This window comes from Vipera berus (genome assembly GCF_964194415.1).
Source record: "Vipera berus genome assembly, chromosome: 17".
NCBI classification, from domain to species: domain Eukaryota; kingdom Metazoa; phylum Chordata; class Lepidosauria; order Squamata; family Viperidae; genus Vipera; species Vipera berus.
Genome location: NC_138220.1, coordinates 4,776,035 through 4,790,042, shown reverse-complemented (window position 1 = coordinate 4,790,042; position 14,008 = coordinate 4,776,035). Strand labels below are relative to the sequence as shown.

At 51.0% G+C, this 14,008-nt stretch overlaps 1 protein-coding gene across 1 annotated transcript; it reads left to right on the top strand.

Annotated features, from left to right (window-relative positions):
• The first annotated feature begins 1,633 nt into the window (after positions 1 to 1,633).
• Positions 1,634 to 8,859, top strand: SRM (spermidine synthase). The gene is made up of 8 exons (XM_081341576.1): positions 1,634 to 1,808; positions 3,432 to 3,552; positions 4,227 to 4,319; positions 6,388 to 6,541; positions 6,782 to 6,865; positions 7,677 to 7,822; positions 8,208 to 8,330; positions 8,503 to 8,859. Exons 1-8 carry the CDS (start codon positions 1,645 to 1,647, stop codon positions 8,518 to 8,520), a joined length of 903 nt encoding a protein of 300 aa, XP_081197702.1. The 5' UTR covers positions 1,634 to 1,644; the 3' UTR covers positions 8,521 to 8,859.
• Positions 8,860 to 14,008: the final 5,149 nt, after the last annotated feature.

Below are 14,008 nucleotides of genomic sequence, written 5' to 3'. Positions count from 1 at the left end.
GGACGTCTCCGGGGTCATGTGGCCGGCATGACTAGACGCCAAAGGCACACGGAACGCTGTGACCTTCCCACCGTAGTGGTCCTTGTTTTTCTACTTGCATTTTGACGTGCTTTCGAACTGCTAGGTTGGCAGAAGCTGGGACGAGTAACAGGCGCTCACTCTGTTACGCGGCACTCGGGATTCGACCCGCCAAACTGCCGACCTTCTGATCGACAAACTCAGCGTCCTAACCCACTGAGCCACCGCGTCCCTTATAATATAAAATACAACAATGCAAAAGAAAACAATAGCAAGAATAGGGGAGGGAAAAGAGAAATGAGACGTGCGAGGCAAGGGGAAGAAAAGAAAGAAAGAAAGAGAAAGAAAGAAAGAAAGAAAGAAAGAAAGAAAGAAAGAAAGAAAGAAAGAAAGAAAGAAAGAAAGAAGAAAGAAGAAAGAAAGAAAGAAAGAAAGAAAGAAAGAAAGAAAGAGAAAGAAAGAAAGAAAGAAAGAAAGAAAGAAAAAGAAAGAAAGAAGAGCGTTTGTTTTTGACTCCCTGTGCTGCAACATAATTAAGATAACGGCATCAAACCTCAGCTTTTTACTTTTACATACTCGTATAAACTAGCCATTTCTATATCAAACCTATCTAATCTGTAAAACCCAAAATCAAAGTTTCAATTTTTTTCCCCACACCTCAAGCACAAAGTCCAGAAGCGGTTTCCAAGTAGAAATAAAACTCTATTTTTGTCTTTAATCCAAGCAGTCAGTTTAGACCAGGGATCCCCAACCTTGGCCGCTGGATGCCTTGTGGACTTCAACTCCCAGAATTCCTCAGCCAGCCAGCATGGCTGGCTGAGGAATTCTGGGAGTTGAAGTCCACAAGGCATCCAGCGGCCAAGGTTGGGGAACCTCTGGTGTGGACCCATCTCTGCTAACTCCATCCGCTTTTGCAGTCACTCGTCCATTGTGCCATCGTAACTCTAAACAGGTCACTAAGCGAACTGTTGTAAGCCGAGGACCGCCGGCTTAGAAAAAGAGGGTTTAAAAACGAGACCCCCAAGAAAAGCTAGGGAGGGAGGCTCTTGGCTGAGACTGATGGGTGCTGGGGTCCAACCTGCTTGAACGCACACCCACCTCGGTTCTTAAGAGGGATCTTCTGCTCCAGGAGTATCCCTCCCCCGCCCCCCCCCCAGGTACGTCTGAACCCAGCAAACCAGCATCGCGGATATTGGCCACTATTGCAGATGCCCGGCTGCAAGCAAGCAAGCCAGCCAGCCACGTGGAGGGACGGCCCCTCGCTCCCGCCCCGCCCCCTTCCTCCCAGCCAATCAGCGTCGCCTTTCCCGCCCCGCCCTTCTCTCTCTCTCTCTCTTCCTCACCCCCCTCCCCCGCCTCCTGCTCCAGCGCCCCACGTGGCCAGCCCTGGAAAGCGCAACCTAGCCTGATGACTTCACTCGGCTGGCTCCGGCCGCCGCTCGGGCCAATGAGAGGGCGGCCTCTCGGGCTGGCGCGGCTTCCCATTGGGGGAAGAGGCGGCGGCCACGCCTCCTCGGGAGCCCTGGGTTCGCTTGCCGCGCGGACAGGTGCCAGGTGCCCTCCTCCTCCTCCTCCTGCGCCCCTCCCTCCCTCCTCCCGGCCCGTTCGGAGCCAGCCAGGCAGCCGATGGAGGCGACGGGCCAGGCGGCTGCGGGCGGAGGCGCCGTCCGGCCGGGCGGCTGGTTCCGCGAGACCTGCAGCCTGTGGCCCGGCCAGGCGCTCTCGCTGCAGGTGGAGGAGGTGTTGCACCAGCAGCGCTCGCCCTTCCAGGAGATCCTCGTCTTCCGCAGGTAGGACGGAGGGATCGCCGGGCCGGGGAATGGGGATCTGCCGATCGCCCCGTCGGGGCTGGCTGGGTAGCCCATGCAGCCTATGCTGCTCCCGTCTTGGTGTGTGTGTGTGTGTGCGCAGCCCATGCAGCCCAGCTCCCGTCTTGGGGTCTCTGTGTGTGTGTGTGTGTGTGTGCGTGCGTGTGTGTGTGTGTGTGTGTGCAGCCCATGCAGCCCAGCTCCCGTCTTGGGGTCTGTGTGTGTGTGTGTGTGTGTGTATGTGTGTGTGTGTGTGTGTGTGTGTGTGTGCAGCCCATGCAGCCCAGCTCCCGTCTTGGGGTCTCTCGTGTGTCTCTGTGTGTGTGTGTGTGTGTGTGTGTGTGTGTGCAGCCCATGCAGCCCAGCTCCCGTCTTGGGGTCTCTGTGTGTGTGTGTGTGTGTGTTTGTGTGTGTGTGTGTGTTTGTGTGTGTGTGTGTGCAGCCCATGCAGCCCAGCTCCCGTCTTGGGGTCTCTGTGTGTGTGTGTTTGTGTGTGTGTGTGTGTGTGTGTGTGTGTGTGCAGCCCATGCAGCCCAGCTCCCGTCTTGGGGTCTCTGTGTGTGTGTGTTTGTGTGTTTGTGTGTGTGTGTGTGTGTGTGCAGCCCATGCAGCCCAGCTCCCGTCTTGGGGTCTCTCGTGTGTCTGTGTGTGTGTGTGTGTGTGTGCGTGCGTGCGCAGCCCAGCTCCCGTCTTGGGGTCTGTGTGTGTGTGTGCGCGCGCGCAGCCCATGCATCCCAGCTCCCGTCTTGGGGTGTCGTGTGTGTGTGTGTGTGTGTGTGTGTGTGTGCGCGTGCAGCCCATGCAGCCCAGCTCCCGTCTTGGGGTCTGTGTGTGTGTGTGCGCGCGCGCAGCCCATGCAGCCCAGCTCCCGTCTTGGGGTCTCGTGTGTGTGTGTGTGTGTGTGTGTGTGTGTGTGTGTGTGTGTGCGCGCGCGTGCAGCCCATGCAGCCCAGCTCCCCTCTTGGGGTCTCGTGTGTGTGTGTGTGTGTGTGTGTCTGTGTCTGTGTCTGTGTCTGTGTGTGTGTCTGTCCATCCTGGCTTCTTCTCCCCGCCACGCTGGAGCCACCAAACCAGGTGGATGCCAGGCAGAAGCCAGGATCGCGTGGAGGCCCTGCTGCCGGCCAAGCTTCACCTGGGCTGGCCTCCGATCTTGCTCGCCCGGAAATAAGTTACCTCGGGAATGAGCATCAGCCGGAGCCAGCGGAGGAAAATGAAAAAAAAAAGGGGGGTGGGCAGAGAAAGTGGTTTTGGGAATGGGCGGACTGGAAGAGAAAGTGCTGATCCAAGCAGAAACGACCCGCGTGTGGTTTGGAAGGATGGAGAGCTAGCGCTGGCGCGTAGACTTATATAGGCAGCTTTGCAGGACCCCCCCCCTCGGATGGGGTTTACAGAGCCAGCCTGTGGGGAGTGGGGGGGCACCAAACAATCTGGGTCCTCATTTTGAGCGACCTCGGAAGGACGGAAGGCTGAGTCGAGGCAGGTGGGGAAGGAGATGCAGGTTAAGGGGTCCCGCACAAGGTGAGTGAAAAAGCCTTAAGGGGGGAAAGCGGTGTCTTCAAACTTGGCAACTTTTTAAGATCCAGCGGGACCCTCTCCCCTTTACAGCAAAACCTACGGGAACGTCTTGGTCCTTGACGGAGTGATCCAGTGCACCGAGAGGGATGAGTTTTCCTACCAGGAGATGATTGCCAACCTCCCGCTATGCAGCCATCCAAATCCTCAGAAGGTGAGGAGGATCCTCGGGGTCATCTTGAGCGTGCTTTGCTTGCTGTTGAGCTAGCTGGGCTGGGGACGCCCCCGCCCCCGGCGGAGTGTCAGGCCGGGCTTCGCAACCACACCAGGAGATGGAGTCCAAGGTGTTGTTATGCCCTGGAGCAGCCTTTCCACGTGGTGGAGACCGTCGGGAAGTGAACACAGCCGTTCAAATGTTGACCGATGATTCTTAATAGAAGATATAGACTATAGATTGGACACAAGAGGATTTTGTCTCCGGTGCGTAAGTTCTCAGTGTACGTACGAGCAACAAGTGATAAATCAGGATCATCGTTAATTATATGTTCACGCAGCTAGTCCTCGTGGAGAGAAAAAAATAAATCTGTTGCAATGCCCACTCTGTAGCATTGACATCCCTCCAGAGATCCATAAGGACTCCATCCTGGTAATGTTTAAAAGGTTGTTGAAACGTTGGCTGTTCCCCCAGAGAGTGTGGGTGCCAAGCCCTGTAGAATTACATCTATGTATTTGTTTTCCGGTAGGTAGATGTGTACAGTCCGTGCTCCCCCCCCTATTTTTTAACACTAGAAGCTCTCTTGGGGATTCGGCTGGCCCCTGAATCTCAGCATGTCTTTGGTGGAGATTTAGCTCGTAGCTTGAGGTTGCACCTTCTCCTTTTTTGCCCAGATTCTAATTATCGGCGGTGGCGATGGAGGAGTCTTAAGAGAAGTGGTGAAGCATCCTTCCGTTGAGTCGGTAATACAGTGTGAGATCGATGAGGTAGGAATTCTTGATTTGCATTTACTTCATTTACCCCGGGAGCTGGGTGTAGTGCCTTCTGCATGAAAATCAGACAACTGGTGTTCCAAATGGCACGGATGTATTTTACCAGTAAGGAGGTGAACCTATGTAGACGTGTGTCGTCTCACTCCAAGATCAGCGTAAGGAAATATTGAGCACTATAGCTGTTGTAAAAGGAGAGCCGTGTTGATCTCTGGCAGCAAAGCTTATCTTTCAATAAATTCCCCTACTCCAAAGAGGGCCTGTCAGACTCCTCCTTGATTTAGATTTTCCCAGACACCACAGTGATTTTATACCGATTATCGCCAAGATCACATGGAACCTTGCAGCGCAGAACTAAAATCCTTGGGAGGCTAAAAGGAAGCAGAGTTGTGAAATTGCAGGGCTGTGTGAGTGTGATTGAAACCTGCCTTGCCGATGTTTGGACTTCGCCTCCCAACGTTCTCAGCAATGGCTGTGCCAATCCAATGCCTTTGCTCAGGGCGAGGTTTGCAGTACTGGGCAGGATTCAGTGACGGAGACGGCTAAGGACTATTAACGTTTATTCTAACATTTCACTGAAATCCACCTCCTTGCATTTTTCCTGTTTGGATGGGACCCCCAAGTCTTGGACCAGAACTGCTGTGTTCTGTTGCTCTTTGTCCCCTAAACAGGGTGGACTTGGTTTCCCCTTAGTGCAGGGGTCTTCAAACTTGGCCGCTTTTAAGACTTGTGGACTGCAACTCCCAGAATTCCTCAGCCAGCCAGCGTGGCTGGCTGAGGAATTCTGGGAGCTGAAGTCCACAAGTCTTAAAAGCGGCCAAGTTTGAAGACTCCTGCCTTAATGGAACGTTGTCCTGGTTAGATTGCATGAGGTGAAAAGAATTCCGACTAGCAGAATCTTCCAGAATTAGGTGGAAGAGAAACTAGAAGATTTAATGGCAGGAAATGCTGCTTGTCCCAACTGGTGGGTGAGGTGTTTAGCCTGGAGCAGGATGTTCTTCACCAAAGATCCAGTCCCCCCTCCCAGCCCAGTGAAAATCAAACTCCAGGGCAGGAATGTTTTGGCAATGGATTTGCTCCCTCCGAGTCCTCAAACAACCTCGCATTTCCCAGACAATGGAAATTGGGAAGCAGAAGAACGAGGCACTTTGTGGGAGAAACTCAGCAAGCCATTAAAATTAAAGGTAAAGTTTCCCCCGCACACACGTGCTAGTCGTTTCCGACTCTAGGGGCCGGTCCTCATCTCCGTTTCAAAGCCGAAGAGCCAGCGCTTGTCCAAGGACGTCTCCGTGGTCGTGTGGCCGGCATGACTAGACGCCAAAGGCGCACGGAACGCTGTTCCCTTCCCACCGTAGTGGTCCCTATTTGTCTACTTGCATTTTTACGTGCTTTCGAACTGCTAGGTTGGCAGAAGCTGGGACGAGTGACAGGCGCTCACTCTGCTATGTGGCACTCGGGATTCGACCCGCCAAACTGCCAATCTTCTGATTGACAAGTTCAGCGTCCCAACCCACTGAGCCACCGCGTCCCATTAAAATTAGGTTTCCTATAAAGGTTACCATTGCGGTTTGTTAATCTGAGATTTACCAGGACTTGTTCTCGGGCTGTTTTATTTCTGAATTGATGGTCAGCTGAAAAGCAGCCTGTATGTCACGCAGTCACGGTCCCAATCGGGCTCAAGGGCCCAGCCTGGAATGACTGAATGACTGAAGCACGTAGGACCCGTCGAGGATAAATTGGGAATGCAGAGAGAGGCTTCCAAACTCTTTCCGTGTCCTGGCCACATCGGAAGCCCGAGGATTAAGCCACGGAAGGGCTGTGCCTTTGTGGTAGCTACAATTTGAAAAGCCGAGAGTGATTCTTCAGCTTCTCCAGGCAGAGCTAGGAAAAAAATAAATAAATACAAAAACGGCTTGCTTGAAATCCTGGAAAGCCGTGACGCGATGTAAAGCGACTTTGATTGGCAAAAAAGAGTTCCGATCAGTTGCCCCGAGTGAGAGTTTGGGCTAAGCTGCTCCTGGAACTGGTTGGAGAGGTCGAAAAACGCATGAATCGCGTGTTGCAGGACGTGATCCAGGCCTCGAAGAAATACCTGCCGGGCATGGCCGTGGGCTATTCCAGTCCGAAGCTGACCCTCCATGTTGGGGACGGGTTCGAGTTCATGAAGCAGAACCAAGAAGCTTTCGACGTGATCATCACCGATTCCTCCGACCCCATGGGTGAGTCTGGCTGTCTCAATCCCGTCTTTTTCCCGTCTTTGGGGGGTTAAGGCGTCTCCCTCCTCCCCCTATTTTATCCTTGCAGTGGTCCTGGCCAGGTCAGTTGGTCAAGAGAAGGGCGGATCCTCTGATCACTAAGCAAGCTGCAAGCCGCGGGGGATTCGAACCCCTGTCTCGTCTGATGCATTGACCTTGCAGGGCTCTTTTTTAACCCCCCCACCCCCCCCGCTTTCTCGCCAGGTCCCGCTGAAAGCCTGTTTAAGGAATCCTATTACCAGCTGATGAAAACCGCCCTGCGGGAAGATGGAATCCTGTGTTGCCAAGGTGATTCCCGGGCTGGAGTGCCAGCTTTTGTTTTTCCGCCCTTTCGCGTTGAGATCCTCCTTGGAGCACACACACCCCCAAACAGTTGGGGCTCTGCCTTCTCAGCATGGTTAACCCACGTCAGTCGCCCACGGAGTACAGGTCATCCTTGACTTACAAAAGTTCATTTAGGATTAAAATAAAAATAAATAAATAAATTTAGTGACCATTCAAGGTCAGAACGGCGCCCAAAAAGGGATTATGGTCAGTTTTTCACTTGCGACCGTTTGCAGCATCACGTGATTAAAAATTCAGACACTCGGCAACGGACTCGTATTTATGACGGTCGTAGTGGCCCGGGGTGGGTGGGGAGGGGGGACATGGGTCCCCCTTTTGCAAACTTCTGACAAGCAAAGTCAACAGCGGGGAGCCAAATTCACCTAACAACCGGGCTACTAACTTAATTGCAGGGAATTAACAACTGTCTCCCTTAGCAACGGAGGTTTTGGGCTCCATTCTGGTCATTAAGTTGAGAACCGCCTGTAATTTACCTTTGCAAAATATGCTGTGGTTCCTTCTAACCTTGCTTTGCCAGCTGTCTTTTGGGTTGGCTTAAGAGCTGGAGGCGTGTACAAACCCAGAAAACCGGTCTTAATTTAGCCACAAGATGACTCGAGCGGTGCTTTTATAAAAGCGAGGGGGGGAAAAAACACGACGAGACTTGCAGGATAACAACCGTCTCTGGTTCTGAGCTGCCTGGAGAAAGACCAAGGCCAGGCAGACGGGACAAATCCTCCTGTTGTGTTTTTTTGTTTTTCCCTCTTTCGACCAGGGGAATGCCAGTGGTTGCACCTTGACCTCATAAAGGAGATGCGCCAGTTCTGTAAATCTCTCTTTCCGGTGGTTGAGTACGCCTACTGCACCATCCCGACATATCCCAGTGGCCAGATTGGCTTCATGCTTTGCAGCAAAAATCCAGTAAGGACCCAGAGGGGTTTCGTTTTGTTTTCTTCACCCCCCCCACCTCCCCCGAGTTTGCGTTAACTGAGTTGGTGTAATTGTGTACAGAGGCCCGGTGCAAGGCAGAAGAGGCCTGTACGTGCTAAATCTTGTTCGTCTTTGTGGAGATCTCAAATGGCTCCTTCTGGCTTTTTGGTGATCTTCCTTTGCAATGTCCAGTTTGGTATTATTGTTGCCCGCTCGGGACTCATGCTAGTATAGAAATCCTTTCCGGGCACTTCTGGATGGGGGGAAAACTGCACGAGTGATTCCAAAAGGGCTGCGAACGAATAAACACGGCTGTTTTTTTGTGTTTTTTTTCCGTTTCGTTTTCCCCCCCCCCCCTGTGTGAAATCTTCGGCAGAACACGAACTTCAGAGAACCGGTCCAGCTATTTTCCCAGGAGCAAGTAGAGAAAATGAGCCTTAAGTATTACAACTCGGACATCCACCGAGCGTCTTTCGTCTTGCCAGAGTTTGCACGAAAGGTAAAACCACTCGCGGGTGGGTTGGGGTTTTTTTGGGGTTTCCTCTCCCCCCCCTCTCCTGGGCTTTTGACGTTAGCGTGACGAATCCTGCAGGTCGTGAGTTGTTTTCCCGTTGTTTAACAGCTGTATGTTTCTGCTTCTCTTCTCCCCCCCCCCAACCTCCCTTCCCCAGGCACTGAGTACCGTGTAAAAAGACCGCCACCGGATGGCTTGGCCTCTTCCTTTGAACTTCTGGGGATGGGGGGGGGGTGTCTCAAAAGCGGCATGGCCGTGGCAGCAGATTTCTTTCGGCGATGGCTCGGCCTTCCTGTCTGCAGTCCAGGCCCCCGCTCTGCCAGCTGAACGTCCCTGCCTGCTACGTATTTAAAGAAAAGGACTTGGCGTTTCCCTCCCCCCCCGACAAGAGTCCAGAATCTGGCTTAATCAGAGTCTGCTGTTTCCAGAACGGAGTATTAACCCAGCTGCCTCTCGGTGTTTCGTTTTTAACTGCCCCAACTTGTGGATCTGTATTTATAGCTAACAAATATTATGCCTGCCTCCCGGTTTTTTTTTTCTCCCCCCCCCCTTCTCTTTCTGACGCTCCCGCCTGTAACTCAGCAGAGGGCCTGTCTTGGCAGACCCCCCACCCACCCCACCCCGAACGGCCTGAGGTTTTCAAAAAGCGAACGCCCACTTCTTCCCATCCGTTTTGTCCTATTTGTCCCCGTGTTTGTCTTCCGTGGGACAAGCAGACCCTTCCGTTTTCACTACTTGGGTATTTCTCTCCCCCCCCCCCCGCCCTTGACTCGGCGCCCCTTTTTAGTTGACCCCGTGCAAGCGTCTGCCAGCTGTAAAAGCTGCTTTGCGTCGGAGAGAAGAACGAGGGGGGGGGCCCTTTTAAGCTCCCTCCCGTTTTGTGCCGCCGGAAATGCCAGGAGAATCGGAGAGCTCTCCCCAGCGACAGCAAGTCTGGGCCTTTTCCACGCCACTCCCCAAAATTGCTGTTGTTAATCATGCGCCTTTTGTTAAGCGGGGACAGAAGCAGCCTAGAAACGAATTGCCAGTTTTATCTTTTAAGGAGACAAGCGTGGCGGGTTTTCACAGGGGGCTTGCAAAATGAAACAGACTTTTCCTTGAGCTGGCTCTTCTTCGGGATGCCTCGAGCTACCAGCTTGACGAGGAAGAAGGCACCCTTTGACCCAACCGTGCCCGTGTTCCTTCCAAATACCAAGATAAGATTCCAGTCATCCTGGTTCAAAACAAGGGCTGGGAATTCTGGGAGCTGCAGTCCAAGGGCTCCAGAGAGCACCGGGGGGTGGAAAGGGGAACACACAGAGGTCCCTGGTTTCAACCACTCCCCATGTCACTCATCCCGCCTTGTGATGGGAAAGTTGTGCCTAATAAGTATAGGCTAGAGCAGGGCTAGGCAACCTTGGCTCTTTTATGACTCGTGGACTTCAACTCCCAGAATTCCTCAGCCGGCCTGGCTGAGCTCGGAAACCTCTCCCTTTCCCCTCAGCGTGGCTGGCTGAGGAATTCTGGGAGTTGAAGTCCACGAGTCATTAAAAAGAGCCAAGGTTGCCTACCCCTGAGCTAGAGGGATATATCTGTATGTGTGATTTAAATTTTTTTTTTTAAAAAAAAGTCTAAAATGGTCTTCGTCTCCTTTTTTCTTTTTTCTTTTCTTTTTTAAGGGGTGGGGGGGTGGGGATTGAGGACAGCAAGCAGAGAAGAAAGAAAAGCTTGTATTGCCGGTAATGTTTCTGCCCAAAGGACCACGAAGCTCCAAAACAACTTTTTTTTTTATTTTGGCCTTTTGTGTTTATACTGGGATTCGGCAAATGCATGTAGAATTGTGCTGTCACTGTCGGCGTCTGTTGGCCAAGGCGAGTGGTCAGGACTTAACGGAAATCACAACGCCAATTATTTTGAAGACTTATAGCTTTGCTCTTCTCTTAGATCAAGCTATTTCTCCCCCCTCCACCCCCCCCTTGGTCATGCAATAGCACTTAGACTTACATACCACACCATAATGCTTTGCAGCACCCTAAGCGGTTTTACAGAGTCGGCCTATTGCTTCCAACAATCTGGATCCCCATTTTTACCCACCTCTGAAGGGTGGAAGGAAGGCTAACCTGCAGCCAGTCAGGATCGAACTCCCGGCAGCGGGCAGAGTCAGCCTGCCAATGCTGGGTTCTAACCGCTGCAACACCAGGGCTATGAAACTAAAAAAAACTCTTAAAAATCTGAACCTGGAACTTTTAAGCGGAAAGACTGCAGGCCCGTATTTATTTTTGCTATTTTTCCTTGCTAGCGCTTTCAATGCGCCTGCTTTCCTTCAGTGTTTTAATGAAATGATTTTGGATTGGGGGTTGGGAATATTGTTCCCAGCTTTGGAAAATGAAAGGAGAAAGATTCCTTATGCACAAAAAAGTAGTTGTTTGTGTAACTACTGGGGTACTGGTGGGGAAAAAAACCAACCCTCCAATTTCATCATTTTCGATCCCACCCTCCCATTTACAAAACGTGATTTGTGGATGCAGTTTCAAGACAACTCAGCCTTTCAATTCAATTGCCAACTTAAGTGATGTACCTTCAAATAATTTGAGAAAGATTTAAGATATGGCTCAAAGCATTGAGGGACTCGGTAGGTACAGATAATGTTCAATTTGATAGTACAAATCTATTTGACTTTTGAGTTGGATCAAGGATCAGCTCACTGTTACTTCAACTGCAGTACCCATTAGATGACCACCGGAGGGTGCCATTCTGTAACATTTTGAGTTGCAATCTTGGCTTAGGCAGGCTACTTAGTTAGATAACGTTGCCCCCTTTTGGATCAGACTGGAATTGAAACTGCTGGCCCCCTTGGTCATTTTTGTAAAAACTTCCTTGGGATGCTAATCACGGAATTGGAGGGAATGATTGCAAGCCAGCTCTTTTTTTTTCCAACCTCCAAAAAGTAACACCAGATTAGCAAAAAAAAAAAAAAGCTGCACACACTAACGTGCTTAGTTTTTATGTGTGCCTTTTGTGCAAAATAAGACAATAGCATAATCAGGTTGAGCAGTAGGCAAAAAACAGCCTTTAGTTTGGTCAGGAATAGTGATGGAATTGGGGCAGAATCTTAAGTGTGGGTTGCTGGGTTGCTGGGATCCGCGACCCAGAGAGCTGATCCTGAACATCCAATCAGGGTGATTCTCCATGGCTGAAGAAGGGAAAAGTTCCCCATCCTATCTTTCACTTACATTTCCAGTGCCTGCAAAAGACGCCTGGTGTGACCTGGGCTCCATCTTGCCTGGAACCGAGCCAGCCTTCCATATGCTCCCATTGACCATTCTGGGGTGGGGGGAGGTCATCTCATCCTTCTTTTCTGGATCCTGGCAAAGGGGAGTGAGACCCCTGCAAATCCATCGAGCTGCTAGCAGGGACATTGCTTCGTGGATCGGACCTATTTAAAGAGAGCAGCAGGGTGAAGGTACAGGAAAAAAGAAAAAAAACAACAACAGGTCCTGGGTTTTCGTTGTGACGTGGAAACGATCTCCTCTGCAGCTTTTAATCTCAACTGCATCAAGAGGGAGACATGCTTAGCCTGGCAATTTGGGGATACAATCTTAGGCTAACACAATAGGAACGTTGTTGTTGTTAGTTGACGTGTCCGATCGATCGCGGCCCCATGGACGACGTTCCTCCAGGCCTTCCTGTCCTCTACCATCTTCTGGAGTCCCTTTAAGCTCACGCCTCCTGCTTCAGTGACTCCATCCAGCCCCCTCATTCTCCGTCGTCCCCTTCTTCTCTTGCCCTCAACCTTTCCCAGCATGAGGCTCTTCTCCAGTGAGAATAAATGCATTTATTTATTTACTTACTTACTTGCTTAATGGTCAGAATCTCAAAAGCAGACTTAACTGCAAAGGGACAAGAGATTTCCTAACTGAATATTCTTTGGTTCTAGAATTGTTTAGAGAAGAGATTGCTTTCCTGTCGACCATAATTACCCTTTGCAAGTCTGCCTCGAACTGTCAGCGATCCACCTCTGGAAAGACATGGTTATCCACACATCCTTATGCTAAGCGGTTGGCGGGACTCGTTTTTTTGTTCCTTTTCCAGGAAGGGGTGGGTGGGTGGGGGTGGCGAGAGTACAGCGTTCCAGAAGAATTCGCCTGGAATTAAATCCTGCAACCAATTTTGGTCACCGTAAAAAGGTAAAAGTTAAAGGTTCCCCCGCACATGCGTGCTAGTCATCTCCGACTCTAGGGACCGGTGCTCATCTCCGTTTCAAAGCCGAAGAGCCAGCGCTTGTCCGAGGACGTCTCCGTGGTCGTTTGGCCGGCATGACTAGGCGCCAAAGGCGCACGGAACGCTGTTACCTTCCCACCGTAATGGTCCCTATTTTTCTACTTGCATTTTTACGTGCTTTAGAACTGCTAGGTTGGCAGAAGCTGGGACGAGTAACAGGCAGTCACTACTACGTAAAAAGATGTGGAGAGGCTGGAAAAATGTTCAGAGAAGAGTGACTTAAGATGATCCAAGGCCTGGTGGCTGAAACCTATGAAGAACGGCTGCAGGACTTGGGTTTGGCTAGTCTAAAGAAAAGAAGAAATAGGGGTGCCACGTGAGGGATGGGGGAGGTGTCTGACGGAGCAGCTTGGCCATGCCGGAGTTATGGGGCTGCTGCAACTCAGCCCAAACTCAGGGAGGACAGATGTTGGTGCTTGGTGCACCTCAATGCAGCAAAAAGATACAGCTGGCCCAGAGGCTTCAGACACCCCGGCCTGGTATGGAAGCACAGTACAAAGCCACCACACACTGAAAGAGATCTTGACCTTAGAATTCACTCTTCATTGATCAAGGAACAAACTGCTAGGTTCATAGTGAGCTCTTCCAGGGCGTCCCTTCTTGAGAACACGAAGGACTCAAGAGTCAGGAAGAGGGAGATCAATTCAGAGGCTGGGCGTCCCTTCCTTGTCTTGGGCCATTAGCTTCATTTTTGCCTCTGCTTGGTTGCTAAGGGCTTCTGGCCTTGCTCAACCTGGGAGGTGATGGCTATGAAAAGGGACGAGGCAGAACTTTCCTCTCTAACCACCCACTCCCTCCTTGAACTACTAAGGGCCTTCCTGATCTGGACCCCACTTTTCAGGGATAAGAAATACTCCATCCAGTTTTGGTCACCACAATGTAAAAAAAGATGTTGAGACTCTAGAAAGAGTCCAGAGAAGAGCAACAAAAATGATCAGGGGACTGGAGGCTAAAAAAATATAAGGAACGGTTGCTGGAATTGGGTATGTCCGGTTTAATGAAGAGAAGGACCAGGGGGGCATGAGAGCAGCCTTCCAACATCTCAGGGGCTGCCCCAAAGAAGAGGGAGTCAAGCTGTTCTCCAAAGCACCTGAAGGCAGGACAAGAAGCAATGGATGGAAACTAACCAAAGAGAGAAGCAACCTGGAACTAAGGAGAAGTTTCCTGACTGTTAGAACAATTAACCAGTGGAACAACCTGCCTCCAGAAGTTGTGCATGCTCCAACACTGGAGGTTTTTAAGAAGACACTGGACAGCCATTTGTCTGAAATGGTATAGGGTTTCCTGCCTGAGCAGGGGGTTGGACTAGAAGACATTCAAGGTCCCTTCCAACTCCTATTCTATTCTATTCTATTCTATTCTATTCTATTCTATTCTATTCTATTCTATTCTATTCTATTCTA